Genomic DNA, 13,170 nt, shown 5'->3' on the forward strand with positions numbered 1-13,170 from the left:
TGTCAGAGACTTTTTTATAATTGTTTAGTGCAACAAGCTTGATAAGGCTTACCATATTTTTTATTCATAAATAAATAAAGAATGAGGAGGCTCAACAGAAGGTTCGGTGCACTATTTGTATAGAAGTTGAAGAGACTTGATCCAAGAATGGTCCCCTGGGGAATGCTGCTTAAAACAGTTGTAGATGAGGAGAAATGGGGACAGCTTGAGAGTCAGGAACTCTTACAACTTGTGTTCTTTCTGAAAGGAAAACTCTGTATCCACTGTACTACTGGAGAATAACATCATCAACAGCAATTGCTTTTAGTTTGGTGACCAGGAATTCATGACAAACCCTGTAAAATGCTTTTGAGAGGTCCAGGAGTACCATGTCAACAGGGAAATCTTTATCCAACAATGGTGTGACATACTCATATGTCTGTATTAGGTTAGTCTCAATGGATATTAAAGATCTGAAGCCATTTTGAGTGGAAGTAACAATGTTGCTAGCTTCAAAGTGCAGAATTTGAGCTCTGTTGACAAAGCTCTCAAGTACCTTTTCAACTGATGGGACAGTAGTTTTCTGCATGGTTTTTGGGGCCTTTTTTGGATTGGTTTGATATAGGATGTTTTCCAATCTGACAGGTAGTTCTCCATTTTGTAGGGACATCTGGAAAAGTCTACACTGGGAGAACTGAGAATATTTCAGCACTCCTTGAGAAGCCTAGGGTGTATCCCATCTGATCCTTTGGATTTGTTAACATCAAGTATATCAAGGCTTGTTAAGACTATTTCTTTAGAAACTGACAATTCAGGCATTGGATTAGATATTAAATCTGGTGGTACTGCAGGGATAATCAGGCAAGATTGGATAGTGAAAGCAGAGGTAAACTGGGTATTCATACATTAGCCCTGTCTACTGGTGATGAGTGGATTATGCTGTTCTTTTTGAGGTCAGGAATGGTGGTTTGGCAGTTAGGATTTTTGACAAAAACGTGTCTCTAGAAGGATTTGGGGTTTGCCTTGATATCTGTGGCAATCTTCTCATGTTCAGACTTCAGTTTCCTAATTGTATCCAAGGCAAGGTTCTGAGCTTTCACATATGTCTGCCAATTTTCCTGTATTTTCTTATTTTTGTACCTTTTCCAGGCTCTGGCTTTCCTGTTGATTGTTCTCTTTGCATCCTTTGTGATGAATGGAAGTATTTTTGGCTGTTTTTGATAGATGACACAGGAGTGCTTCTTCTTAGTTGATAGGCTTCCTTAGCATTTGTTCATGATGCATTGATATCTGAAATGATTAATTCTGACCAGTTTACTGAGGCTATTTCCCTCTGTATTTCTTGATAGTCAATGAAAGTTTAAGGACAAAGTTTAGATTGCAGACAACTATTCAACACATAAAAAAGATGCCTGAGTGGTTGCTGTTGCCAACTTACCCTTAGACCTTTGATACTCCTGCGCCTCTGGAGGTACTTAGGGCATGAATGAAGAGATGCCAGTCCTTCAAATGGGCTGCTGCCATATTGTCTTCCCAATGGGGTTGCATGGACGTATTCACGTTGAGAATTTCCCTCTTGTAGTTTGGCAAAGTGTGTTCTTTGGTCTCCCCCTTTGCTGCCTTCCTGTTGATTGGTACTGAATGATAGCTATTTCCATCTTTTGGTCCTGATCATGTTGCTGCTCATGTCATCTGTTGCCAACTGGAAGAAAAAAAATCTTTTCTGATGAGGGAATATGGATTGCTCATAATTACAAGATCCAACAAGGAAAGATTCTGGTTGCCATGATGCTTTGGTGGCCTATCAACTGTTCAGTGAAGGAAGTTATCAGATAGAAAAGACACAAATGGTGAATTTCCATTACTTGATGCTGCATGACCAAGACCATCAACCAACCTGATTGAGGGGAGTCACCAATAATTGTCAAATCAGATGCAACCATTGGTGAGACTAAAGATGCCATTTCATCAATGATTGTTTTGAGAGATATTTCACAATCATCAAGACCAGGTGCATTAGGGTTTCTATATATACCAATACGTTTTTTTCTTAAAGAGTAATATCAAGCCATAAACTTTCCACCCAGGGTACATTGAAAATTAGATGGTTAATAAGACAAAACCTGGAAACCTTATCTGACATAGACACCAACTCCTCTTCTGCAGTTTGGCTGCCACAGGTTAGTAAAGCACTGAAATCCAGATATCTGCAACGAACTTTCGGTAACAGGAATTGTAGTAAATTTTGGCAGAATCTTCACTAACCCAGCAGTATCTGCATCTTCTTTTAAGAGCACTTGGATATCCAGAAGCTTGTTTGTAAGAGAATCAATATTGCTAAAGCTAGCACGTAGGGTATTGTTGTTCTGCTTTCATGACCTGTCGTCCAGCAGCAGAGGTCCCGTAGCTGTGATCACATATTTGATACAGGGGGCATAGAAGTAAGTTCAGAGGTATGACAATTTTTTTTTTTTTTGTATACATGTAATATCTTGGCAAAGTTTTGACATAGATATAATTGTGTTATTGGAGGTTAGATCACATTTTTATTTTTATTTTTTTTTCAATTTCCAGCAGACAGTCCTTTGTACCACTTTCAGGGGAGAGTGTGGGAAGCCTAAAGCCAGGATTTGTATTGGGAAATAGGGAAAACAGCATTGGAAATTTCTAGCTACCTTTCTTTAGAAAGAAATTATTCCTTTTTGTACACAAATTTCAGTTTCAGTGGGAGGTCTACCCCCCTCCCCCTCCCCACCCCACCCACCTCTTCTCCAGCTAGACCCATAGACATCATTACTTATGCCAGCTTGTTAAATTTTTTTGTGAAGTTTACTTAAGCATTTCATGTTTTTTAAATCAGGAACACCATTTACAACGAGCCTTAGCAGCTGGCCAAGCCATTCCAGTCCCTGAAGTTTTCAATGTTCAGGATAAAGATAGATATAAAAGATGTTACCCAGACAAAGTCAAAATGTCAAGGCAACTTATTCATATGCAACGTAAGTAATCTTCTTTATTTTGTTTGTCATATGACTTAGAATCCATTCTAGCGTTTTATTTGTCTTATTGTTTATAAGCTTTTAAATGCTTGAACACTTTTAAGAAATATCAATAATTAAAAAAAAAAAATATATCAAATGGCTTTTCAGATTATGTTGCCTTTTCATCATAGATAAAATTTTGTTAAGGGCTGGTTGGATCTGGTTTCTTTTGGTGCAAATAAAGGGGAGCTCTCAAAAAAGATGCGAGTCCTCAACCCTCTTAAAGTTGTGATTTAGGAGCTGTAAGTTTGGGATTTGTCCTGATAGAATGTTTAGCAAGCAATATTCCTGAACCTGCATTACATGTGCACATGGGTATATGCATGGATCAGCCACAATGGGGCTTCAGTCTACATTTGACAAGTTCCCTTCATTATTTCGAATTTTTCCCATTAAATTTTCTGTTTATCTACTTCTTCAAATCCCTCCACTCTCCTCTCTCCCAAAAAATATATATATTGGTTCATGGTGTAAAGCCAAAATTGTTTGACAGAACTAAAGGTTTTTTCCTAGTCAACAATCTGAAATCTGTTTTAGATCAAATTTTTCTTGTATTTCCCTGGTAAAGGTGCATAGGCCCAACAGAGGGGGGGGATTTATTTGCATGCTTCTATGCTGTCTTGTTTAAGAACCAGTTTTTTTTTTCGTGAACTGAATAAACTTTCCAGCAATATAAAAAAAAGGAGTAAAATATCTGTGTTTGAATGGAAGTGCAAGCTTTCCCTGTTTGTGTTTCTGCTTGGAAACCATTTGATGCAGTCTATTAGGTAGTCTGGCCTTGATTGTGTGCCAGTATTAATTGGTCTAAATTTCGTAGATTGATCCATTTTTACAAGACTGGTAATATCTTTTAGTACCTTACAGAAATCCTGCAATACGAACTGCCTTATATACTAATCAAACCAGGGGAGGGATCTCATTACTTATCAAACCTTTTTTCGCTAGTAGCCAAGACTAAGGAATTGAAGTTTATTAACAGTATGCTGGTGATGGGAGGATGCCAAATTTTTATTAATACCACCTTGATATCTTGATTCTTATAAAACCCACCATTCTGAAAATGCTTGTTTTTTTTGTCAGTTTTTTTAGGCTGTTGATAACAGTTAGATGACTTTAGGGCGTCACCCCTAAATTTTTTTTTTTTTTTTTTAAAAATTTATACACAGTGAAATTTTTTCAAAAATTGGAAGTGTATTCCCAATTCTAATTCTGAAAAACATCAATCCTTCTAAATCCAATTGTTGATTCAGCATACCATCACTACAATGGACATGCCAGAAGACTGATTTTTATGTAAATTTAAATTAACGGCTGTGCATTGCTGCAATTTTAAAAGAAAGAAAATCCCCCCCCCCCTGAAAAATTTCCCTGGGAAAACTTCCTCCCCCTTCATGGAAAGTTATATAATATTACAACTATATTTAATTTAAAGATGTTTCAAAAAATAAGTTAGGATTATTAACTTATCCCCCAGGCATTGTTGGATAACTAACATTCAGAAAATGTGAATAATGTGAATGGAAGTAACTGTCAAGTATTTGTGTTCAGGGGTCTCTAATTTCAGTCATTGTGGAAAGTGTTCAGAAGATTTAGAGGACATTGGGGGGGGGGTAGAAACAAAGTTTATATCTAAAACCTTTGCAAAAGTGTACTAAACAATTTCTAAAAGTTTCTGGGTGATAGGATTGATGGTGTTGTAATACATACAGGAAACACAGACATACATTCATTTTTATGCATATAGACTTCTGTTTTTTTTTTAAGCTGTTGGTAATATTTTCAAGGCTTTAGGTAGTCACTTTCAGCAGATGAACTGTTGTTTGTCTGCTGAAGACAATCACTGTATATGTGACCAAAATATCAAGAGATTGTGTGTTTGTTTCACTGACAAATAAAAGGATTTATCCCTATTGAACTGTTATTTGTACATCATAGAAAGGCAATATGGCCTTCGAAAATACTTACAACACACAGAAATATATTCAATTTTATATATATATATATATATATATATATATATATATATATATATATATATATATATATATATATATATATATATATATATATATATATATATATATATATATATATATATATATATATATATATATATATATATATATATATATATATATATATATATATATATATATATATATATATATATATATATATATATATATATACATATATATATATATATATATATATATATATATATATATATATATATATATATATATATATATATATATATATTATGTTTTCATTAATTTAAGAGTAACCCACAAAACACTAATAGAATAAGAAAATTCTATTTAAGAAAAAGGTGGGCAGCACTACCCAAAAGCGGCTTGATGAAAACTACACAGTTTTTATGTCCATAGTTATTTTTCAGTTTTGTTTTGGTAAGTTGATTCTTCTTTCACTTGGAGAAATGAATTGGGTATAAATTGAATCGATTTGTCTGCATTGTATCTGCCTAAGGGGCGACTGTTCCTCTCTTTTTTTTGTGTAGAAATAAATATAAAATGGAAGATTAAATCTGTGTGCATCCCTACCCAGGTATGACACCAATGGGGTGAGTGTCCTTTAAGAACAAAGTTATTTCAAACGACTATTAAGTTATTCCATCATCAAAATTGGGAATATGACCTGAAAATTCTTTCTTTTCATTTCAGCCCGCCAATGCCTGTCCTGAAATTGTTTTTGAGTTGCATTGCCTGCATTATAGGTGCCTACGGGGGGGGGGTCACCTATCTTTTTTTGCAGAAACAGTCCAAATATAAAATGAAAGCTTACATTCATGTGCATCCCAACCCAGAGATGAAAACAATAGGGAGAATGTCCTCTAATAACAACATTCTTTCAAACGAACCATCATCAAAATTTGTGAAATAGCCTGAACATTGATTCATGTTATTCAGCCTGCCAACCCCTGTCAAGAGATTTTTTTAGGATGTGCGCTTTTTTAGAGTAGATCTCCGTTCTTGAAGCATTGTTAGACTAAAACTGTACTACAGCTTATGATAACAACCTATTTAAACTTTCTAACCTGTTTAAAGCCGTTAAACTGTGCTAATTTGAACTTCCTTTGTGGTAACAAACTGTTAGTAAAGAGCTAGCTGTGCCAGTAGAAACCAAATATAAAAAAAAGATTCTGACTAAAAGATTACTTCAACGAATATATTTTTCATGCTGATCCCAAATATACCAGTGAGAGAAAAGATATTTACCAAGGGGCTTTATCATCACTGACTCTTTAATAACAACATTATCATTAAGTCTCAGAAGCCATTGAAAACTTGTTTTATTTTCCTTGGGATTGAGTCGTCTCTTATTCATGTTAAAGAGATTATGAATTCGAGTAGATCTGTTTGTGAAATAGAGAGTAATTTTAGTGTCTTGCCTAAGGAATGTGCAAACGTAGGCCTAGAATTCAACTACAGCAAGAGCAAGATGATACTTCTTAACAGTCGCCAGAAAGTCAGTGCCTGTTACCCTCATGCTAAAAAATAATGCAGCTACTTCGATAGCTTCAGTGATCCACCTTATTTGTTATTTGGGTCTAACCTCAAGGCTACTCAGTATGGGATAATTCTGTCTTGCCAGTATCTATATAACTGCTGCATTTGGTACAAATTTATAATTCTTTTGCTACCCCTTGTATTTTAACCCTGTTACACCTCTGTTAAATATTTACTGTAGGTGTAAAAATAAAAATCTGTAGTGTGTTCCTCAAGTTTGCAAAATACCTGCTTAGCCTTTCCCTGGGAAACGAATCATCAGATATCAGCACCCTGTGGTATCCAGATCTCTTTGCTGAGGTCATGATCAGGAGGAAGAAGCTTTTCAAGTGTCTACACTTAGCACATACTATGTACAAAGAAATAGTCAGCAACATGTAGGAGTCATTTTTTATCCACGTTGCCTTTGCATTCTATTTTTACTCTCATTTTGATTATTTTTCCTTGAATGGAGTATTAATTTCAGATATTCATGAGTTTGTCGCGTTCTGGCGTTTCCTCTTCATTTTTCTTTACTCTATTTTTATTGTCTTATAGTTACTGATGGATACTGAGATTCATTTTTATGTTAAACGCAGGAAATTTAAAGTTACTCGTGAAATGTTATTAGCATTAAATGTGTCTCGTTTTAGAAAAGGGAGAAACGCCCCAAAAAGGAAAGTGATTTTGTGGAAAATCACACTACCAAATTCAGAACATCTCAGACCCCTAGTCGAGTTTGTCGCGTTCTGGCGTTTCCTCTTCATTTTTCTTTACTCTATTTTTACTGTCTTATCGTTACTGATGGATACTGAGATTCATTTTTATGTTAAACGCAGGAAATTTAAAGTTACTCGTGAAATGTTATTAGCATTAAATGTGTCTCGTTTTAGAAAAGGGAGAAACGCCCCAAAAAGGAAAGTGATTTTGTGGAAAATCACACTATCAAATTCAGAACATCTCAGACCCCTAGTCGAGGGCTAAGGAGGGTGACCCCCCCCCCCCCCCGCCACCCCTCCCTCATTTACAGAATAATTTGTAATCCTTATAAGCTATAATGTCGCTCTTGTTTTTTTAACAAGTTTTTTTTAATTAACTCTTTGTTTTTAATACCATACCTAGGATGCCCTAATTACAAGTAGGGGTACCTTTCCCTGAAACCTGTCTTTTTATATTGCAAGTTTGACTTTTTTCAGAACATAACACCAAGAAAAGAGCTCATTTATTATATTTGCTTTATAAAATAAAGTATTATTATCCGAAATTAACTATGTACTTTACAATAAGAGAGGACCTTTCGGGTCAGTAAGCTTTATGGTAAGGCTTCGGAGGTGACATGACCCCTTCCTCAGTCCGAGCGCCTTGGGTAAAGGCCGTAGATCCGGCAAATTTCTAATTGCTTACTGATGGATTTTACAGGTAGATATGTTTGATCTTGGATATCCAATTGGCTCGGAGCTTTCAGGGTTTGTGCGTCCTGTACGAAGAGGGACACATGTCTTGTTGGGAGGGGGAAGGTGTTTAGGGGACCGGAGTCGGATCAATTTTTTTTACCCTTGATAAGATTCAAACTTGTGTCATTATGTGCTTGGCCAGGAGGGACATAATGTATCAAAAATGTATTTGGGACACGGCTCTCCAAAAATGGGTTGAAAAAGGGGCAACACTTCTTTGATGTTTGGCTTGAAACTTTTATCCTCAAGCCATGGCACCATGTGAACCACAATGCACAAGGAAAAGGAGAAGGTGGAAATATTGCCCCCCCCCCCTAGAAATGCCAACCAACTTTTTCCCCAAATGGTTTGAAAATTACTCCCTTTAAGCTCATGGGCATATGCACAAAATAAATTTATGTTGGAGACAAGAATTACCAAAAACTTTTTAGTTTTGGGTTAAGGGGAGCCGAATTCACGGAAAATTTAAGTTTCGGGGAGAGGTATCCCTCAAAATTGTGTCCCAAAAACCGGAACTCCTTGGGCCAGGAGGAATCCCATGCTCGAGAAAAACGTTGGTTTCGCGAAAAGGGGTCAACAAACTATTTTCCCGGATAAATAGAAATTTAGGGCCGAAAGTCCCATGGCCTAGTGGATCATAATGTACGACAGATTATTAGTTTGGAGCATGGTCACGTCTCTGAAAATAGGGCCCAAAAAGGCCAAAATTGCTTTTTTTTTAATGGCGGGAAAATTTCAAAGATTGTTGCCGTTTTTTTTTATAGATTCGTTACGTCAGAAACCAGGCCGCAATATTTTTCTATGTCTCCTCTGTAATCCAATACAATATATCGCATGTATGGTCAAGTCTTGTTTGCTCTTGATATATGCTTAGATGGTTCATGTGCTTTGTTTAAATGCAAGTTATAAAATTCTTCGTCGGTGGAAAATAACTTACGTTCATGTTGCAGTACTTTTTATCCACTATTTATACAAATCTGATATTACTCATAACTCCCAATCATAGCTCTGAACTATTTAAAGAAGGCAATAGAGCAAGTTATTGCGACATAATTTATTTAAAGAAAGAAAACTAGATTTAAAAAAAAAACACAAATTCGGAAATGATTTTTATTGTGTTGATTTGTTACGCCTAAAAATGGGGCTAAAATTTGTTTCGTCTATGATTGGCGTGAAACTTACAGACCAGGTAGACCTCAATAAAACAAAGCATGTTGGTTTGGTTGTAGGCTATTGATATGTGACACCTGAAACTGGGCGACACGTTTTATGCTCTCCGATTGGCTTAAGCTTATAGGGCCAGTTGACAGGGGCAAGGGGACCTCAATGAAGACAAAACTATTGAAAATAATTTGTTGTATTGATTCATGATGCCTCAAATAGGCCAAAATATGTTTTTGGGGGAAATGGAGGGGGCAAAAAGAGTTTGAATTTTGCGTTTGAAACAGTTCGTGTAAGTAAGGTGCAACTCGGCCCAATGCTAACTGAATCTATAAAACGGAATTTTAATAACCGGAGATGCATCAAAAGAATTCTCTTTTATGCTGACTCCAAATATTTAAAACTCTAAGTTTAATGTTACCCATCAAAAGCTATGAGGCTGAGGAAATTTGCCTGATTTTCAAAAAAGAGCGAAACACCCCCAAAAGTCCTGGGATCTTAATGAAAATCACGCCATCAGATTCAGCATATCAGAGAACCCTGTTGTTGAGGTTTCTAACTCCTGTCTACAGAGTGGAATTTTGTATTTTTGTCAGAAGAAAGATCACAGATTGCTTTTTCTCTCTCCCCAGGAATGCTCGTATCAAACCATGGTAATATAGGATCGGGAGAGGGCTCATTTGAACAGAAATAAAAAGTTCTAGTGCTCTTTTAAAGTGACCAAAAATTGAAGGGCAACCAGCTTCCTCTAACACCCTCTTTTTCCTCAGACATCCGATCAGAATTTTGGTATAGCCCTTTTATTTAGCATAAAAGAAAGGTTCAATAACTTGCCTTTGGGAATGACATGGTCCCCCATAGTCCCCGGGACAACTTCAAATTGTTTGCCGTGGGAGAAGGGGGTGATGGTTTGAAGCTTACTTCCATAAGTTTCTGGGCCAAGGGGACCCAATATAATAAATTTGGGTACATGTCCGCTCTCCCTAAAAAGTGAGGCCTGTAAATGGCGAAAAGCGCATTTCCGTATCAGCGAAGTCAACTGGCGGCTGATAGGTATTTTTCCTTTTTATTGTGTGTATGTTTTATTTCTCCTTTTTTACTTTTGTCTCTTTTTTGTCTTTTGCTTGTTTTGTTTGATTTTTTCCTTGCGGGGGGGGGGGGGGTTGTCGATTTGTTGTTTATTGTGTTTTTCAAAACAATCTGTGTGTTTTGTGGGTGTTTGTTTTTTTCGTTTTGTTTTTTGGCAGATTAATAAATTTTATATGCTGGATCAGTTTCGAAACTTAAATTCTGAAGTTCTTGCAACGTGGGATCCCCAGTACACAATCAAACTGACAGATAAAAAACGATGGCACTCCCAAAAAAAGGGGGGAAAATTTATTTTTCCTGGACCAACTTAAAAACTTGTATCTGAAAACCCATGGGGCAAAGGGATCACAATGTAGGCTAAAAAAAAGGAAATGACTAATTGGAAAAAGGAACAAAAAGTGTGTATTTTACCGAATGGCTCGAAACTTGTATCCTCTAGTCTAAGGGCAAAGAGAGCCCCAGTACACGAAGAAAATAATTGAAAAGAAAAAGTACTAGTTCAGCAAAAAATATTGGGCATTCTGGGAGAGGGGGGCAGGCTGAAATTTTTTTATGTTTGGCCGGTTTATAATATACAACCATAAGCCCGGGGTCCAAAGGAACCCTATAATTGTACAAATTTCATTTTGGGGTGAACCCCACAAAAAAAGGACTAGGAAACTTTCTTTCCAATAGGCTTGAAAATTATTTTCCCGAGTCGATTGTTTATGGACTCCCCGCCCCCCGCCGCCCAAAAAACAACATCCACCAAAAATGGGGTCGCGCAAAGGGCCCTTTTTTCATGTATTTTCTTTAAGATGAATTCTATAGCTGCTCAAGACAGTAATTATTAATAATCCTTGGCTACAGCTAGCTCTGGCAATAATGCCATTGCTTGAAAAATAATACAAGTAGGCCTACAATGCTTCAATATAATTTATGCTCAAAATGCGTACTATTCTAGTTGCTCAGTGGCTTTACCAAAGATTATTGTTCAGTGACGAGGGTGCTATGATATTCTGAGTCTCTTGGGGTTCATTGGGCTAGTATTGTCAATGAACCTGGACCAGAAGGATTTTCTTGGCGATTATCTATGACCAAATGACTTACTGATCCATGACGCCCATGAACTGGCTCATAAATAACGTATCTCTGGCTGACCTGAGAAGTCCTTGCGCCATGTAAGCCTTAAAACAGCCAAGAAATTAAGTTAATTTTAAGAAAGTTCTGTCAGCTATCTGCATAAAAGTTTTGCATTATGAGCCCCTGGTACTTTTTCACGATGAACTTGCGAGGTAAATTAAAAGACACTAAGTGTACCTAGGTTATCAATATAGGATATGTGCAATCAGGGGCATAACTACAGTATTGTTTATTGGGGGGCAAGAGGGGGTGCTATTGAAGTAGATGCTATTCAAGCGGTAGTGAAGAAAAGTAACTATCTGGCAAATACGCTACTTGGTGAATTTAAAAACATTACGCAATACATTATAAACAATAAACACACATTAAACAGTCATAAATTTAAGTGTTGGTGCTTGGCCTTTACTAGATTTGTCAGCAATGAGCTGCTGCAGGCCACAATAGTCAGGGCCGGGAAAAGGGCGATTGAAACGATTGGCCCCAATCGGGCCACGCGTTTGAAAGGGTCCCGCGCTGCCGTCAAAATGAACAATTGATTTTCGAAATTGTAAATTGTTCTTAACAATTCCAGTAAGCGTTGCTTTTGGAGAGAGATCATTTTCCAGGCTAAAACCACTGAAAAACTATGTGGTCGTAGTTTTTTTTTTTTATCAACAATATCAGTATATACTAATTATTTTAACAATCATGTTGACTGAACGTGAAGACACAAGGAAGATAGATTTCAAAACCGTTTTAGAAGCATTTGCAGAACAAAAATTGAGAAACATATAAATTCATGGGCCTGTTTTCGGTGATATAAATTTAAAAGGCATTTTCAGCAGTTTCATAATATCTAGGGGACAGAAACGTAAAGTACCGTTAGCACAAAATGAGTACAAAAAAAAGAAAAAAAAAGAGGACAAAACTGTAAGCTCAAAAAAAAAAAAACTGGACCATCAAATGAGATAAGATCAAGAGAACGACCTGAGAAACAAAAATGTACGACGGATAACAATGAAAAACCTAGACCAGTGGTTTTCAAACATATTTAGACACTAAAACCATTTTTACCCACAATACATTTTAGATACCTCTTCTCTGTTACCGGTACTAAGTAAACTATAGCTAGAATATAAGTAAAATTGTCAGTTCTAGACTTAAAGGGTTGTTTTTTTTTTTTTTTTTTTTTTTGGCCGGTCGCGTACTACCTATAAATTGTTGCGTACCCCCATGTGGGGACGCGTACCACAGTTCGAGAACCACTGACCTAGACCATCAAAAGTGACAAGACCAGTCAAAGCAACTAAGGCAAAAGTCCCTGAACAAATGTCCTAAGCAATGATAAACGAAAATAAAATAAATGAGATCTGTAGTTAAAATATTAGCAAAACCAACAATTATAACAAGACAAAAACGAACTGGAAGAATATAGAAATATGCTTTAAAAGATAAATTGTAGCGAGAATCACAACGACTCAAAAACGAAAGTGAAGAAAAACATGCGGTTGCAAGACATCGACAATGAGGATCAGATAGAATCAAAACGAAAATTAAGAACAGAGAAATGTGGTTAGAAGATATACGACCGCGAGAACAAAGAAGTATGCAGTTAGAAGATAATCAGCAGCGAGAATTACAAGCAACAGCAGGAATCAGAATTTGCCAAAGATGAAAGTAAACAACAAAGAATTGTAGGTTGGGCAGATACGCTAAAGCAAGTATCAAGAGTGTCAAAAATAAGAGTGAAGAAAAAGAAGCTGTGCTGTTAAAGGACAGCGAGAATCAGAACGAGTCAAAAATGAAAGTGCAAAAGAAAAAAGAAGTAGTTGTGTA

The 13,170-nt window shown here is 36.4% G+C and overlaps 2 protein-coding genes across 3 annotated transcripts in view; both read left to right on the forward strand.

Annotated features, from left to right (window-relative positions):
- Positions 1-13,170, forward strand: part of Git (ARF GTPase-activating protein GIT1) — a 497,129-nt gene that overhangs the window by 112,449 nt on the left and 371,510 nt on the right. The window lies entirely within an intron of this gene.
- The window catches only part of E(Pc) (Enhancer of Polycomb), a 61,355-nt gene that overhangs the window by 7,002 nt on the left and 41,183 nt on the right, over positions 1-13,170 (forward strand). For both annotated transcript variants that reach the window (XM_089089649.1, XM_089089650.1), the window contains exon 2: positions 2,840-2,978. In XM_089089649.1, coding sequence (XP_088945775.1) covers positions 2,840-2,978 — 139 coding nt within the window. The remainder of the gene's footprint in view (positions 1-2,839; positions 2,979-13,170) is intronic.

The sequence above is a fragment of the Artemia sp. Qi Xiang Cuo genome, chromosome 5 (genome assembly GCF_049724085.1).
Source record: "Artemia sp. Qi Xiang Cuo chromosome 5, ASM4972408v1, whole genome shotgun sequence".
NCBI classification, from domain to species: Eukaryota; Metazoa; Arthropoda; class Branchiopoda; order Anostraca; family Artemiidae; genus Artemia; species Artemia sp. Qi Xiang Cuo.